This window comes from Sminthopsis crassicaudata, chromosome 4 (assembly GCF_048593235.1).
Source record: "Sminthopsis crassicaudata isolate SCR6 chromosome 4, ASM4859323v1, whole genome shotgun sequence".
Taxonomy (NCBI): Eukaryota; Metazoa; Chordata; class Mammalia; order Dasyuromorphia; family Dasyuridae; genus Sminthopsis; species Sminthopsis crassicaudata.
In genome coordinates this window covers 366,191,464-366,207,858 of record NC_133620.1, presented here as the reverse complement: position 1 = coordinate 366,207,858, position 16,395 = coordinate 366,191,464, and the positions used below count along the sequence as shown (strand labels likewise).

General features: G+C 34.9%; 1 protein-coding gene across 3 annotated transcripts in view; it reads right to left on the bottom strand.

The window, feature by feature from the left end:
• Nucleotides 1–16,395, bottom strand: part of PPM1E (protein phosphatase, Mg2+/Mn2+ dependent 1E) — a 201,488-nt gene that overhangs the window by 44,567 nt on the left and 140,526 nt on the right. Inside the window, exon 1 of one of the 3 annotated variants that reach the window (XM_074261946.1) lies at nucleotides 6,790–7,314. The exons of the other annotated variants lie outside the window; for them this stretch is intronic. Coding sequence (XP_074118047.1) covers nucleotides 6,790–6,806 — 17 coding nt within the window. The 5' untranslated portion in view covers nucleotides 6,807–7,314. Of the gene's footprint in view, nucleotides 1–6,789; nucleotides 7,315–16,395 lie in introns of those variants that run through there. 3 annotated transcript variants of the gene reach the window in all.

The following is a 16,395-nucleotide window of genomic DNA, read 5'->3' as shown; positions in this document are numbered from 1 at the left end:
CACCATGTGCTATCTCTGTTTTGCCACAGGATTCAAAAGATTAGATGCTATCTCAGTATCTAATCAGAGACATAGTTTGACTCTGAAGGCTAGATTTCATACTGGTTGCATACTGGGTGAGCTGACACTTCTGGTAGAGAATGAAAATTACAGCATCTAACAGCTATGTCCAATCTTAAGAGAGGCATTATAGAATGAGGGGACTGGGAGTCAGAAAACTGGTCCCAACTGCTAACTGGCCATATGACACTAAGCAAATAATTTAATTTCTCTGGGCCTCTGTTTCCTCCCTTAAAAAACAAAGGAACTAGGATCTTTATATTTCTTTATATATATTTATATTTATATATTACTTTCTTACTCTAAAATATAACTTTCTGATTCTAAATGTCCAGAATACGTTTGGGTACCAATAGTATTTTATTATTTTAGCAAGCTGACAAGAGTTAACATATTAAAAGTAATAGAACTGACAAAAATAAAAACTTACATTTCTATAGCAATAATTAATTTTTAACTTGCCATAAATGATTAATTAAACTAAAATGCATTAAGTTAATTACTTATTAATAAATTAATTTTGTTAATTTATGGCAAATAATGATTTTAGATTTCCAAAGAGCTTTCCTCACTCCTATGAGATAGGAAGCTCAGAGAAACTAATCAAGATCAGCCCAAGTGGATAGTTAACAGAATTTTATACCTCAGACCCTAAGGACCATGTTAGATACACAAAAGCAGGTATTAATGAGACCCTTTCCCTCGTGTACATGCTAGTATTTTCTGTGTGCACACAAGAGAATACAAATTTTAAGGCTGCAAACTGAACTCTTGTTCTAGCCCAAGCCAGGAAACATTTTCATTACAATGCCAAACCTACACAAGTCACTAAAGACATTATTAGATAAATTAGAGGTTTGAAAGAACAGCCTTCCTGACACTGGTAGTGTGGGTGTCTGCGTAACACCCACAGCTGCAGTTCAGCAGTCTTGGCAGGGCATTGCTAAGGTAATAAGAGACTCTGAAGGTGGGAAGTTTCCATCAATTAACTTTGAGAGAAACCATCTGAAGCAGACTCAACTCAGCCCACATATTGAAATGATGTTATCTCCTCAATGTGCCCTTGTTCTAGAATGACAGAACTGCAACGATGAAAAATTTATGATCACTTCCTTGGAATTATTCATCTGTGTGCTAAGTCTAGAATAACACACTAAACTAAAAATAAAGAAGGCAAATTTGCCACTATCTCAAGATGTATTAAGATGGCTTAGAATTTTTTTTTATCAATTCTTATCAGATAAAACAGAGCCCAAATCAGGAAAGACATATTCTTTTTCAAAGATGCTTTCTTTCCAAGTTAGCAACCATCAGCGTCACCACCCCACCTCCCCCGGAGTTAATGTGATATCTGTCCATCAGACATTCTCTTAATAAAGCTTGTCTTTCTCTGCCTGTGTACTGGTGGCTCCTGACTGGCCCGTTTCAGAGGTTTTCTTCTTTGTCTATTATAGCACAAAGATCTTTCCCTGATGCTTTCATCAAAGTAATGTTTACTTACTGTGATTCACACAGATGGTTTGACGCTTAAAAGGGACAGAATAAAAGGCTGTCCTATATGCACAGAAACCTGGGGAATTTATTGAAGAATGTGATATTTTTAAAGCCTATTTCCACTTGATGGTAGATAGGTGGACACACTGCTTGCTACTCAGTAAGTTGCTGATGTTCACAGACAAGAGAATCCCTGCCATCAGCCTTTTCCCCACTCTTTCTCTTTTGTGACCAGAAATAACAATGGTACAAGTCACTCTTTTCCTGTTTTTCTTTCTGTGTGTTTATGCTTTACATGTTACCATGGAAGCTTCCCAACACATTGGGTACAACATTTATGGCAAACTTATGGAAGGACATAGATAAGAGTCACATGAGATGGGTGAGAATGAGTGGGTTGTGGTCTGCATCACGGGAGGTGACATGAAAAGCCATGAGATCACAGTTCTGTCTGAGAAGGGTTATCTGTGCCTTGGATTCTTGGAAGGAAATCTTCTTAAGAGCAGGCATTAGTATATTTTGTTCAGCATTACACATTGTGTTTATATGCAGCTAAGCAACTTGAGCTAATATCAAAAAAAATTAGCTAAAGCCAATCAAGGTCACATATACTGTTCTATTATTAAAACAATGTCTTTGTTTAAATAAGTCTCAACTTTATTGCAGTTATTATTGTCTTAAAATTCTTAAATTTCAAAGTGTGTATGAGCAAAACATTTTTGAAGAATAATTTTCAGGAAAAGGGGGAAGCAAAGAGAATAAGCATTTATTAAGCTCCCAGGCACTGTGCTAAGTGGTCTACACATATTATGTCAGTAAGGCATCAGATTCTACTAGCCTAGTCAATGCTAATCAATAAAGCTTGGAACAGAACTCTTATTTGGTCAGAATTATTCCCAATTTAAGAATGATGATCTAAGTTTGAGCTTAAATTCTGGAAAATCACAGTCTAATTATGAATACATAAATTATATATGAAAGGTTTTACAAAGGTGAATGGTAAAAACTCTTTTTGCATAAATTTTGAAAAATAAAAGGCTATTATTGTTTGTGGTTTTTTTTCTGAAACAATTGAAGTTAAATGACTTGCCCAGGGTCACACAGTGAGACAGTGTTTAAAAAAGCTATTATTGTTAAAAAATAAACAGAAAAGAAATTAAAATGATACAACAAAGATAATACAAATGGTTTTCTAAGTCAATATGCAGCCCACGGGAAAAGTTTATATTTAAGTTTAGTACCACATTATAAGGTGATTTGCCCAAGTTAATTCACTTTTTATTGATAGCATAGTGAGGAGAACATTTTTCCTAGATCTTAATGAAGATGGAAACATAATTTGTCTAGCTACCCATCTCTTACTCTTTGCTGTGGATCGAACTGCTTCTTTCATAGGCAACTTATAAATTCCATTAGACACTAAGAGAATCAAATGTCTACTATTCAAAATAAATATATTCCAGTCAATAAACTTACTAAAGAAAATCAGTTCCAAGTCTGCAATTGAACCCTCAAATTTAATTTCAGATTACAAGAAATTAGATTACAATGCTTCCTACAAAAATGTATATTCAATGAGTTGAAAGATGCTTATCTAAAAAGACAAATCATAGATTAAGAGATGAACAATAGAGAAACTTTTGGCCAGTAAAGGATCAGAAGAAATTCCAGTAGGATGATCAATGAGTAGGAATTGAATTCTATACTTTTGATGTCACTTATTCACTCTATAATCTTTGGTGTTTTATTTTTGAAATTCATATTATCCATGCCTCCAGTTTCTTTCCCCATAAAATCTGAAACTTTAATTTCAAAGCCTCTGTTTCCCCCAATTCTCTGAGATTATATCACTCTTTGATCTCAATTTCTGTCCTTCCTAGTCTTGGCCCTGTTAGCAGTGGTGTGCTGGAGCCAACTTATGTTGCTTCTTCTCAGTTCATCCTCATTCATGCTAGCCCTATTCCCCTCTCCAAAGCTTCCATTTGTTTCCTTCCTATTATTCAATTGTTAACAAACCAACTTCATATTAGATTGCTTCTTTTCCATTACTTTGAATGTAGTTCTATGTATGTTATTTCCCTGCTTAACATGTGAAATATGCAGCTCAAGGAACTCTGAACTACTAATTGCTTCGATGGGGAAGGGATATTTCCTGAGCTTAATACACGTTCATTAGATTATACATCAGTACAGTTTCTTACACATTATGGATTATGTTTCCTACAATCCAAGTTTCACAGGATTCTTTTCTTCCTTCAAGGTTTAGTCCAGATGACACCTCCTCACTGTGGAGTCTTCATTGCTTCCTGCAATTCTCAGCACTCTCTTGCTCCTCAATTTGCCTTTTATTACATTTAATTGTGTATGGTTGTAAACTCCTCAGGTAAACTATTTTTGTCTTTTAAGTATTACAATGCTTAAACCAACATCTTGCACATAAAAGGAGTCTAATAAATGTTGGCTTGAACTTGCTGCATAAACCTTTGGCCTTGAGGAATCTGGCTTGTCTTCAGATTTTACGGAGATAATACTGGTATACATTTGCCTGTCAGTGAAATGTATGAAAGTTTTTATGTAACTCTCTTCTGCCTTCTCCTTCCTGCTTTCTAACTTCATGCCAGAAAACCAATGAAAGTTCAAACCAGGCAAAGCTTGTAGGCAGATGACAAACCCCTACTTTCTGCACTACATGGGTAATATATATATGTATAGCCCACTACAGATAAAACCACAATTTAAATAGCTTGTTGGGAAAAAGCTATTTTTTTTCCATTTTCATAGGACTTTTGTGCTTTTTATTTTTATTCAATAAACAGTGTTTCAGATATGTAACCAAATTTAATCAGAATCCTAGAATAAAGATCAATTGGGAGAAATAAACAAAAAATACTACTTGATCCCCCAAATGAGATGTTATTCAATTGTATTTGATTGTTACATTCCCATATGCAAAGGTAGGAGAGGCAGGTAGGTGACATAGTAAATAGAGCACTGGACCTAGACTAACGATGACCTGAATTCAAATCTAGCCTCAGATACTTAAAAGCTACTGGATCCTGACACATGACACTTAACTTCTGTTTGCCTCAGTTTCCTCAAGTGAAAAATGGATATAGTAAGAACAGCTACCTGTCAGAGTTAGTGTGAAGATAAGTAAGATAATATTTGTAAAGCTCTTAACTGTTCCTGGCACACAGTGTAAATGCTTTTTCTTTTCTTTTCTTTCCCCTAGGACAGCATCACAATTATATTGAGGAAAAAAACACTTAAAAATCCACAAACACACTGAGAATAATGGGACAAAAGATAAATTTTTAAAATGACAGCATTTTCTGCAACAACAGAAAATCCCTTTTAGAGGAAGGAGACTGGCAGGTCTTTAAAAGCAATTGCATTCTACACAGTACACTCTATGAGTAGGGAGGAGGGCTATACTGGTCATCGCAGGTAACATGTGCTAGAACACATAGAAACTTCCAGGGACTGTTGTCTTTTTTTTTTTTAAGAAATTTTATTTTGGTTTTTTTTTTTTAATTTAGTGAACCTTTATTTTGTCTCCTTCTCACTTGAAACTGAAAAAAAAAGATTTGACATGGGTATTTTCCTTCTTTCTTTTATCTCTTTTGGACATAGCATTTACTTACCAGCAAAATGTATCATTAGTAATGATATTACTGGGTATGCATATCTAGTGATTTTTAGGCATAGTTCCAAATTGTATCCCAAAAGAGTTAAACTAAGTCATAACTTCATTAATAGTGTATTAATGTGGGCTCCCTTCTCCCCATTAAAAAAAAAAAGCCTCTTCAACATTTGTCATTTTTTTTTTTTGTATTTGTCAATTACAGGGAGGATTTTTGCATTGGAGAGTATAACTAACTGGGAAAGAACCCCAACTCCTGGCTGAACTTGTCAGAAGACATAGACTTATAGGGAATTATTTGGGAAGTGTAGAAGCAAGGTAAAATGTCTATTCATTAGTTCTACAAACTGCTTCTTGTTCCGAAGTTAAAGTCCCTACCTGCTGGGAGACTAGAACAATACCTATGTTCTTGTTGCTGCTTGGTTTAAGTCTCTGTTAATGTGTTATTGTAAGAATCTTTTGTGGGAAGGAAATAAATAGCTGTCCTGTACCTTAATTGTATTGTACACTAGATAACTTTTAACTTCCTCTCCCTTAGGATATCTTAGACATGAGATAAAAATCTAAGTTTTAAGTAATTTTCCTTAGGAGTTGAGGGTATGAATATAAAGAGACAAAAACAGTGGGAAAAAGAACACGATCCTTCTTTTAGGTGGCCAGGTGCTAATTATGCTTGGATGCAGAGTTGTGAGGAAGTCCTGAATAGAGAAGAAATAGTACTCCCGTCCCTTGGCCTGAACGGTAGTTTTTATTGTTACACTTTCACACATTTTCATCTGTTCATTCCATAGCACTTATATTTAAGTACCAAAGACTATTAGGTTTTGATTCAATGAACACTTTGACATCTAGAAACATAAAATAGAAATGATCTAATTTTCAGAAGCCAACAGTTTTGCTTCATCTTAAATTGTTCAAGAAGGAATTGTTCGGTCTCCATAAATTGCTGCTATTGACAACAATGTCTTGAGTCTTCCGTGGCGAGAACATTTTTGCTTCTGAGTCTACTTGTTGGACTAAAAAATATTGTTTAAAAACCTATCAGACTGATTCTATTGTCACTACAATATTCTGTTATTGGGAAAGTGGGGTTTTTAAATCCTCATCTCCCTATATTTCCTTTCTACATGATACAAATCCTCTATGAACCCGTTATTTAACCTTTCAGTGAACATGACTGAACAGATTCATGACTGAACGGTCATGAATAAAGAAAGTTTTATCTTGACTTATAAATATCCTGTAATATAGGACAGACAGAATAATCAAAAGTATCATAATAGTCACATAACCATGAAGGGACCTAAATGAAAAGAAGGCAATGCTTCCCTGTAATAATTTACTTTCATGAGGGGAAATTATAACTCAAACAAGAAACAATCACTTTTGCTAGTAATATGATAAAGATTTTAGCTATTCCCAAATGTATTTAAAATGTTGCATCTTTAGGAATTTTAGCTTTTCTTTTTCATAGTATAATATCCCAGGTTTACACACACACACTTGAATCTACAAAAAAATTTATACCAGCTTTTCCTATCCAGTGACATAAGTATGCTGAACCAACCACCAGCTTAATGTTTACTAAGTACCTCCAAGTATAAGACATTCCGTTGAGTATACAAATCTAGCAGCTGTGATTGAGCTGATGCAATTGTGTTGATAGTTGTTGGTCAGTTGTGTCCAACCTCTCAAGAACCGAGTGGGGTTTTCTTGGTAAAGATATTGGTTTGCCATTTCCTTTTCCAGCTCATTCTACAGATGAGGAAATTGAAACAGGGTTAAATAACTTATCTAGGATCGCATGACTATTTAGTATCTCAAGCTGGATTCGAACTTAATTCTTCCCAACTCCAGATCTGATGCTTTATCTGTTTTATCTCCCAACTGCCCCATTGTGCTGATTCCTTCTTTCTGGCATCTACCCTAGCTGGGGACACATCATTCTTTTTCAGCTCCTCTTTTTGGGTGAAACTTTTTTTTTTAGTAAACAAGCTCAGCTCTGCAACTAGGGCATGGCTTTGTTTTCCTTTCAATCCTACTTCAGGGAAGGGAACAAAGGAAAGAGAAATTGAAAACAGGAAGATGGAACCACCTCTCACAACAATCACAACCTGCTGCAACCACAGCTATTGAATATGTTTGTCTAAGAAGCAATATGGATCCATATTTTTCTTTTTTATCTCTGTGACCCTACAAAAATACATTCACTAATGCCTTTCTTCAGCACTAAGCCCCATTTTGCCAGAAAAGATCCCAACAATAATAAAATCTGTCTCATCTGTGCATCTATTGCCTCTCCCTCTGTTACTATTTGTTACAAGGATATACACAGATCAGCAATCAATGATTCATGCTTCATTTTGGATAAACCTGTTTCTTTTAAAACAAAAGTAAAATAGCAAACAAATTTTTAAGAGCCATGAACTGGGAATAGAAGCTCAGTGAACTAAGAAAGTATGAGAATGAACCAAAGGACCAGAACATGCAGTAAGTTATCACGCATTCTTTCCTCAGCAGCATGAATGGCTCCAAATACTCCTCGAGGTGTCTTCTGCATCACCTGCATACCCAGTCCTTAATTTATCCCTTTATCACGTCACAGCCTAGGACGGAGGTAGAGGTGACGGTGTTGTTTGGCAGCAGCCTTTGTTTCTGCTTTTGTTTGTGCGGATAGAAGCAGCAGCAACAGCAGTGCCCTACTTCTCCTAAACACTAGTGTGCTTTCTCTTTCCACCTCTAAATCTTCCTTCAATTCAAGGCTTCTCCTTCACTCTTTCCCTCCCTTGGGAATGGGAGGAGCTAGGTTTCCTTGAGGCTCAAGTAGAGGACCACCAGAGAATTTACTGTTTGCTAGCAATAAATGGTCTCCTACATCCTATTCCAAAAAAGAAAAGAAAAGAAAAGAAAATGCTAGTCTCCCACCTCAAAGGTACCATTACCACTGACACTATTTGTGATGTCAACAGCCCAAATGTACAACTAAAAATGCTATATAATCACTTAAATTAAAATATGATAAGTAATTTATAACAATAATATAAAATATGTACATAAAAAAGCAATACTACTACAGAATTAGTAGTAGTAGTATAATAATACTATATTTCTAGTTAGGATTAGGAAATGGTTTGTCTTTTAAAATTTTGCCCATAAAGCAATAATGATGTCATTTTTCATCAGCATTTTTTTAAAACAAAGAGTGAATTGTCATGAGTTTCATTTTCTAAAAACTAGGTTAACACAAACCATCTCAATGAAATAAGAACAAAGGTTAGACTATCTCTGTAATCTAGGACATTTAGAATTCACTGTGTATAAACTGCCAGAGTAAAGTTGGAAGCAGTACTCCAGAAATAACTATGTTGAGTACTCAAGGCCCTTTCCAACTCAATAAGTTTCTTTTCCTAAGCTCATGTTTCCAATAGGCAACCTTTTTCCTCCTCCCAATCCTCCCACATACTTCTAATGCATTTTTCTTGGCAGTACTAGTTCATTCATCTCATAAACTCAAGGCCTCTCTTCCCATTTAAGTTTGGAATCAATCCACTTTTAAAATAATGATTCTATGCAGCATATTTTTCATAGGCAACTCTTCCCTGAATTAGTCATTGGTACTGCATCAAACTTTGTGATAAATTGAATTAGTTCATATAAAGGGTTGTAAACTGTTTTCTCACACTGACATTTCATTTGTAAATGTCAAAATTCCATGGTGCAAATTCATTTCATTGATAGGCTCAGATTATCTTTCTCATAGAAAAGAAGGTAAATCTTGTGTCTTCAGGTAATATTTCATTAATGCTAATGTTAACTATAATTTTTTTTAATGTTCTCAAGGTACAATTCTTTTCCTTATTATTTTGGTGAAATACTTGACTGTGTCCCATAGCAAGATATTGTTTATTTTTCATTAATACTTTTTCAGAAGTGCAAAAGTAAATTTGCTTTACAGAAAAAAAATGATTTGAGAGCATAGTTTTATTCTTAATTGCTGCTTGCTACAGAGAGCTTAAGATTTTGGAAATGTCAAATTCATAGTTCACTAGTCTGTTGGGTGGCACTTCTATAGAGGATTCATGGAAAGGCATGGACAAAAATTGTACAAAACAAAGTGTGGAGGCACTGACATTGGTGAAGAATGCACCCACATAATCATAATCAAAAGCTTCCCTGATTCAAAGGAGGAAATAGTCTTTCACTTGAAAAATCATTTTAAAATACTAAAGAACATTAAATTAAATCTGAATGAAATAATAGGGATGGCACTGAGTGTTAAAGGAAAAAGGACATTCTTTTCAACACTTAACATTTATTAAACACTTGCCATATAATTATACCTACTGAAGGAAGATGCTGCTAAAAATTGCTTGGTTTTTTTGAAGTATTATTGATGCTTTTTGCAGAGTTTTTTTATGCCACATTAAACCTTTTTCCCTTGTAACAAAGGGAAAAAAAACTGAGTAACTCAAAGTGATGGTGCTTGACAGCAACTGCAATCTTCTGCTCATCATCTTCCACCTATCTACTAAGATTGGGAAGAATGTTTTATCATCTGTTCTCTTGGACAAATAGCCAATCAATAAACATTTATGAAGCATTTACTTTGGGCCAGATATCATGCTAAGCAATGAGGATACTGTAAAGTTGGAGAAATTGAGGCAAGAAAGAGATTGGTTTTTAATCTTTTAATTTGGAGAGTTTTAGGCTAGGCTGAATGGAACTCATGTTCAAAACTTATTTGACACTGAGGAACTGAGGCAGGGAACTTTTGTAGCTGACTAGGGTTTGCAAACAGAATAACCTTAGTATACAATCTTACAGAGAAAACAAAGGTCGAGGGGGAAGCGTTGAGGACACTGGGTGTGTGGACAAGCCATATTTCCAGGATAGGATCATAATTTAATCCTAACAAGAATAAGGGTCAAGATAAGAAAATCAAGGGCAGGATACAGCTGCAAAGTGAGGGGCAATATTCAAATGGAGGGGGAATTATCCTACCTAGGATTGAGATAATGCACCTGGATTTTATGTTACAATGGAATGTAAAGTGGCTAGATTTTGTTTTGTTTGTTGTTGTTGTTGTTTTTGTAGAGGCAATTGGGGTTAAGTGACTTGCCCAGGGTCACACAGCCAGGAAGTGTTAAGTGTCTGAGGCCACATTTGAACTCAGGTCCTCCTGACTTCCCTGCACCACCTACTGCCTCTCAAGATTTTTCCTGACTCAATTCTTCCAGTCCTAATGGCAAGGAAAAAAGTTGGGGGGGCTACAATAATTTTATTTATGCAATTTAGGGTATGACGATTCAGAGCATAACAATACAAACAAAGTTAAAAGATATTCCTTGCTGTCAAGGAGCTCAAATCTACTAGGGAAGAAAACATGAATACATACAAACAAATTTATCCTGGATAAAATAGACATAATTAACAGAGGGAATGCATTGGAATTAAGAAGGATCAGGAAAGTAAAATTTAAACTGAGACTGGAAGGAAGCCAAGGAGGCTAATAGGCATATATAAGGGATGATATTACAAAGTGAGAGGACAGCCAGTGAAAATGCCTGGAGTCAGAAGCTAGAATTCACTTGGCCAAAGATGAGGGGGTCAGAGTATAGGGGAGCAGAAGAATGCAAGGTGGAGTGGGAGATATAAAATATAAGATTAGAAAGGTAGTGATAGCTTATGAAGGGCTTTGAATGACAAAGGATTTTATATTTGATCCTGGAGGTGATAGGACCATAGTTAGTAGTTACAATTAATCTGAATTTACTTATTTTTTCATTTAAATTCTTATAGTCACTGTGCATATTGTGACAAAGTAGGAATATTTACATTAATCTTCCCAGACTAATGAGTTTCAGGCTTCTGAATTCCTCAATTCATTATTTTCTATGACTCATTAGTATTCCATTATATTCATAAAACAATTTGTCCAGCCATTCACTGATTGATGGGCACCCACCTCAGTTCCAATTTTTTGTTTTCATACAAAGCACTGCTACAAATATTCTGGTATATATGAGTTCTTTCTTTTTGCCTTTGGTCTCCTTGGATGCCTAGCAGTGGAATCACTGATTAAAACCCAAAAGGAACTATTGGTTCCATTTTGGAAGGAACTATTTTTAAATAAGCACCAAACAACAACAACAACAAAACCCACATCTCAATACAGCTGGCAGTTTCACAAGAGCCTAATTATTCTCATTGTTTTTTTTTTTTTCCTTAATATCCATATAAACCAATCCAGTGACTGCCATAGTACTTACTACCTGCTGTGAGCAGTCAAATGGCTTCCCCACTGTTAAATTCAGAAAATAAACCAAGGCAGGGAGAGCAAGAAGAAAAAAAAAAGGAAGAATATGTCTTGGGAATATAATAAAATAAAGCAATTAGGAAGGAGATAATGCTATTAGTCTATGAACTTAAAATATGTATGTACTATATATGTGATATGTATATATATATATATATATATACATATATATATATATATATATATATAATGTTATAATATATATGTGGATGTGAAAATATCAGCCAGCAAACATTTAGTAAGCACTCATGTGCTGAGCACTGTGTTCAGCACTGAGGATAAAAAAATAGAAAAGTGAAAAGACACTTTAAGAGGCTTCCATTCTACTGAAGGAACATAACATTCATAGTAGAATCAATGCAGCACATAAAATAAATACAAAGTGATTAGGGTTGGTAGGCACTAATAAATGAAAGTAGCTCTTAAACTGAGTCTTGAAGGGAGAGTTTCCAAGAGACAGAGATGAAGAAGAAGAGCATTCTAGTGATGGGGAAGCAGCTTATTAAATGGAGGGAGGCAAATAATGCAATATGTGTAAAAGGAAGAGGAAGTAGGCTAGTGTGTAGGGAATAAACATATCTGTGGACACAAATTCACACACACACACATGTGCTGAATGACAAATATTATTGTCTTCAGACCTGAGTAGGAAAGAAAATCTATGCATCACTAGGAAAAAAAATATCCTTTTGATTTCTTTTACATATAGCAGTTTCTGTAGCTACTATACCAACCCACCTCCCACCCAGACACTGGCAAGTTGGGTCCTCAGTTCTTCTAGGGACTCTGAGCTGGGGTTTGGGGAGTATCTTTCTTTTTCCTTTTTTAATAATAATTTTTCATGAAATATATTTCTAATACTACAAGCGAACAAGCCCCCCAAGTATGACTATGCAACCACTCTCAGGGACACTGAGAATAATACTCTGATCCATAGAAGTTTACAAGGTCATATGCTAGCCAAGGTGGAGAGAAGGCAAACAAGGTTCTCTTCCTCCCCTCCCCAAGTGATTCTTCCCTAGAGTTTAGCTGGAATTACTTGGTTCAGAAATGGCTTTCTATTTTGTATAAGACCCAAAGGCCTAATAAGACTTCCATTAAACTTAATCACTTTTATTAATTTATTCAACAGAGGCCCCATCTGTCAAAGTATTAAGGATGTAGCATCTTGTTAATTATCGTAAGTGGGATAGGAGGTATTGATTAATTCAATTGAACTCTCATTGTTACACATAGTTTGCTCTTAGGATGGGGTGTGTGTGTATGTGTGTGTGTGTGTGTGTGTGTGTGTGTGTGTGTGTGTGTGTGTGTGTGAAGCCTGTCTTTGATTATTGAGGAAGGTATAGAAAACTAATTTTTAGAAGCCATATGTTAAAAATCTAGGAAAAGATTTTGGTTGGAGTAGTAATCCTTCATGAAAAGTCAGCTAAGGCTGCACTAATTACTACTTAGGGAGCCAAGATACAAGCATATTGAAGCTTTGATTTTAAGAAAAGCTAAAAGAGCTAGTCCAAGCAAGAGGGAAAGGGGACAGCATCTACTACAAAATTAAATCAGAAAAAAAAAAGTCAAGAGGGCTTTTCTGGTTCATATATTGCAGACTTAAGTGTCAACTAATTTGTTAGCTAAGGAAGTGCCAACAGCATTATAGAAGATACATTCTTCTCAAAGAAAGAGGAAGAAGTAATTGGCACCAGAAACTACCAAAAAATTACAATAAATGCATTTTTTTTTTAGCTACAGTAATATCTATCCCTTCTTGATTTACATTAAAGTTGGTTTTATGATACGGAACTAATCAAGTTAAATAAAGACTGCTGGCACCCAACAGAAAAGCTATTCCCAGAGCAAGCATTTCTCTGTTCTAACACAGTTTTTGGGACAATGTCTCCTTAATGGAAATGCCAAACTATAACTGTAGCCACAGCAGTACCCCTGGGTATTGCTCTAAGAAAAACTGTCAAAAAAGCAAGCGGAGCAAAAGGAATAAGAGAATGTATAACCAACAGAAAAAGTGCTTTAGTCTTACAAGGTAGGGGTGAAAAAAAGATGAGATCTAGGCAAAAATGAGGTTTGGGGAAAGAACTAAGAGTATTGTAATTACCTGTTGATTTCCTGGTGAATTACACTAGTTCTTCTAAAAGTTATTGAGTGGATCTACATGAAACTAATTGTCTATCAATGGTTAGAGCAGGAAAACCATTATATAGGAACAATATAGAGTCAAATCTTGGAGATATTGCAAGTTTGGTTCTAGACCATCAGAATAAAGTAAATAGCACAATAAGTCACCCAGCTTGTTTTGCTTTGTGATACATATGAAAGTTATGTTTATTATACCACACTTTAGTCTATTAACAGTGCAATAGTATTATGTGTAAAATAATAATAATGTATATATATTAATTTAAAAATACTTTCTTGCTAAAAAATGCTACCCATTATTTGAACCTTCAGGTTATTGTAATCTTTTTACTGGTAGATGGTGATGGTTGCTGACTGAGCAGGGTGATTGCTAAGGTTGGGGTGGCCATGGGAATTTAAAAAAATAAGACAACAATTAAGTTTGCTGCATTGACTCTTCTTTTCACTTGAACACTTAAAAGCCATTGAAGGGTTATTAAATAGCCTAATTTCAATATTGTTGCATCTCAGGTGATGGGAAAGGAGGAAGAGGGGGAATGAATAGTAAATGGTGAAGCAGTAGAACATGTATAACATTCATCAAATCAAGTTTGACATCTCACATGGGCATAATGAAAAATAACAATGGTAAGCTCAAAGATCACTGATCATAGCTCACCATAACAGATATAATAATGAAAAAAAATGAAATATTGTATACTAAAATGTAACAGAGAGACACAATATGAGCATATGCTGTTGGAAAAAAGAATTACTTAAAGCAAGATTGCCACAAACTTTCAATTTGTGAAAAATCCCAAGTGTGATAAAAGTGAGTTGTAATAAAACAAGTCTTAACTATATAGCATCATAGTAACACAAGAAATTATATAAATTAAATATAGCAATTGGGAGCTAAAATAATAATGCTAACAACAAAATAATGATAAGAATGGATTGTAAGGAAAGAAAATGGGAGGGTAGAGAAATTTCAAGTAAAAATGATCATGTCATTAGTTAGAAACCAAAGGAGACCTCTTGCTTGAAGGTGTAATGAAAATGATTATTTATTACAAATTATTCTTTCAAACATGTGTGCATAGCTATCAGTGATAGTAGTGTCATCTTCAAAAGCAAAAATGTGTTCCTACACGTACATATTTCTTACACTTGGTGGCAGCATTTGCTATTCTGGTATTATTGTTGAAAAAAAAAATCATGTTTCAACCTCCAATGCTAACAATCAGTAGCTATGACTTCTATTTCCTTCTAAGGGTCACACACACTGAAATTCACCTATCTGTAATGAATGTCATCATGTATGGCTTCTGGTGTGTTCCCACAGCTGTACCTATAGCCAAATGTCATAGATTCAAAGTGTCCTTGCGTCAGCAAACCAGCTGCTCCCAATATATCACATTCACACTCTGCCAAACTGTTTATGCATCACTCAAGGCAGCTAAAAATGAACCAAAGAGTTCTTAGGAGTGAAAAAAGTATTTTGTGACAATGAGGACCCAAAACAAAGCTGTGAAGAACTTGAAGGTACCGAGATGACTAGAGTTACTATAGAAGTTCATTAGTCTCCAGGAGGTTGTTCCAACCCTGGTTAAGTCAGAGGAACAAAGCTGAGGGTTGGTGTTTTCACTTTCACACTAATTCAGATGCTTAAATGAAATGGCTGGATTGAGGTTTCAAAAGTCATCCAAGTGATGGAGCCAAAGCAGTTCTTAGGGGAAATTTTATTTCTCTAGATGCCTACATGAATAAAATAGAAAAAGAGAAGATCGATGAATTGGGTATACAACTAGAAAAATAAGAAATTATAAATCCCCAATTAAATACCAAATTTGAAAATAAAAGGAGAGATTAATAATATTGAATGTATGAAAATTAACTAATAAAGAGCTGGTTTTATGGAAAAACTAACAAAATAGATAAAACTTTAGTTAATTTGATTAGAAAAAGAAGAAAAGCAAAAGTCATTCCACTACTACTTGTTCCTGGTTGACTAGAAGAAACTCACCCAAAGTTTAAATTCAGAGTCTTCAAGGGAATAAATGTGTGTGTGTGTGTGTGTGTGTGTGTGTGTGTGCATGTGTGCGTGCACTCACGTGTACTCACATACATACAAATACATACATACAATCTATATCTATATTTATCTATACATATATGCAAAATATATAGCTTTCAGGTATTCCAGTAGTTATCTCCCCTCCCTCAAATGAAAACTCTTTGGTAGTGTTTGTGTTATTGATCTCAATTTTTTAAAAGTTTTATTGTGTCCCTCACACAAACTAGTGACCTCCTTGAAATAAAGAAAAACTATTAAGCGAAAACAACCTAACCAGGAAATGGGTCTGATAGCATATGCCACATTCTACCCGAATGATTCCCTACCTCTTTGAGAGGACCAAATTGTTTTTGATTACCTATCCTCTGCAATCAAAACCAGTTATTATATTTGATCTGAACTCAGATGCCTTTTAATATAGTTTTCATTTTCTTTAGTCTAGTTGTATTTATTGCTTCCTTTGTGACAGTTTATACAAACTTCCTACATTTCTCTGAATTCTTCATATTTGTCAGTTTTTTATGATGCAATAGTATTCTATTTCATCTATCCACAGATCTTCAATGGTTCCTCAAACTACAAAGATCCATTTTGTTTTGCTACAAAAATGCTGTTTTGCTCATTTTGGCATATATGGGACCTTTCTTTCTATCTTGGACAGGGTACATATTCAGTAATAAG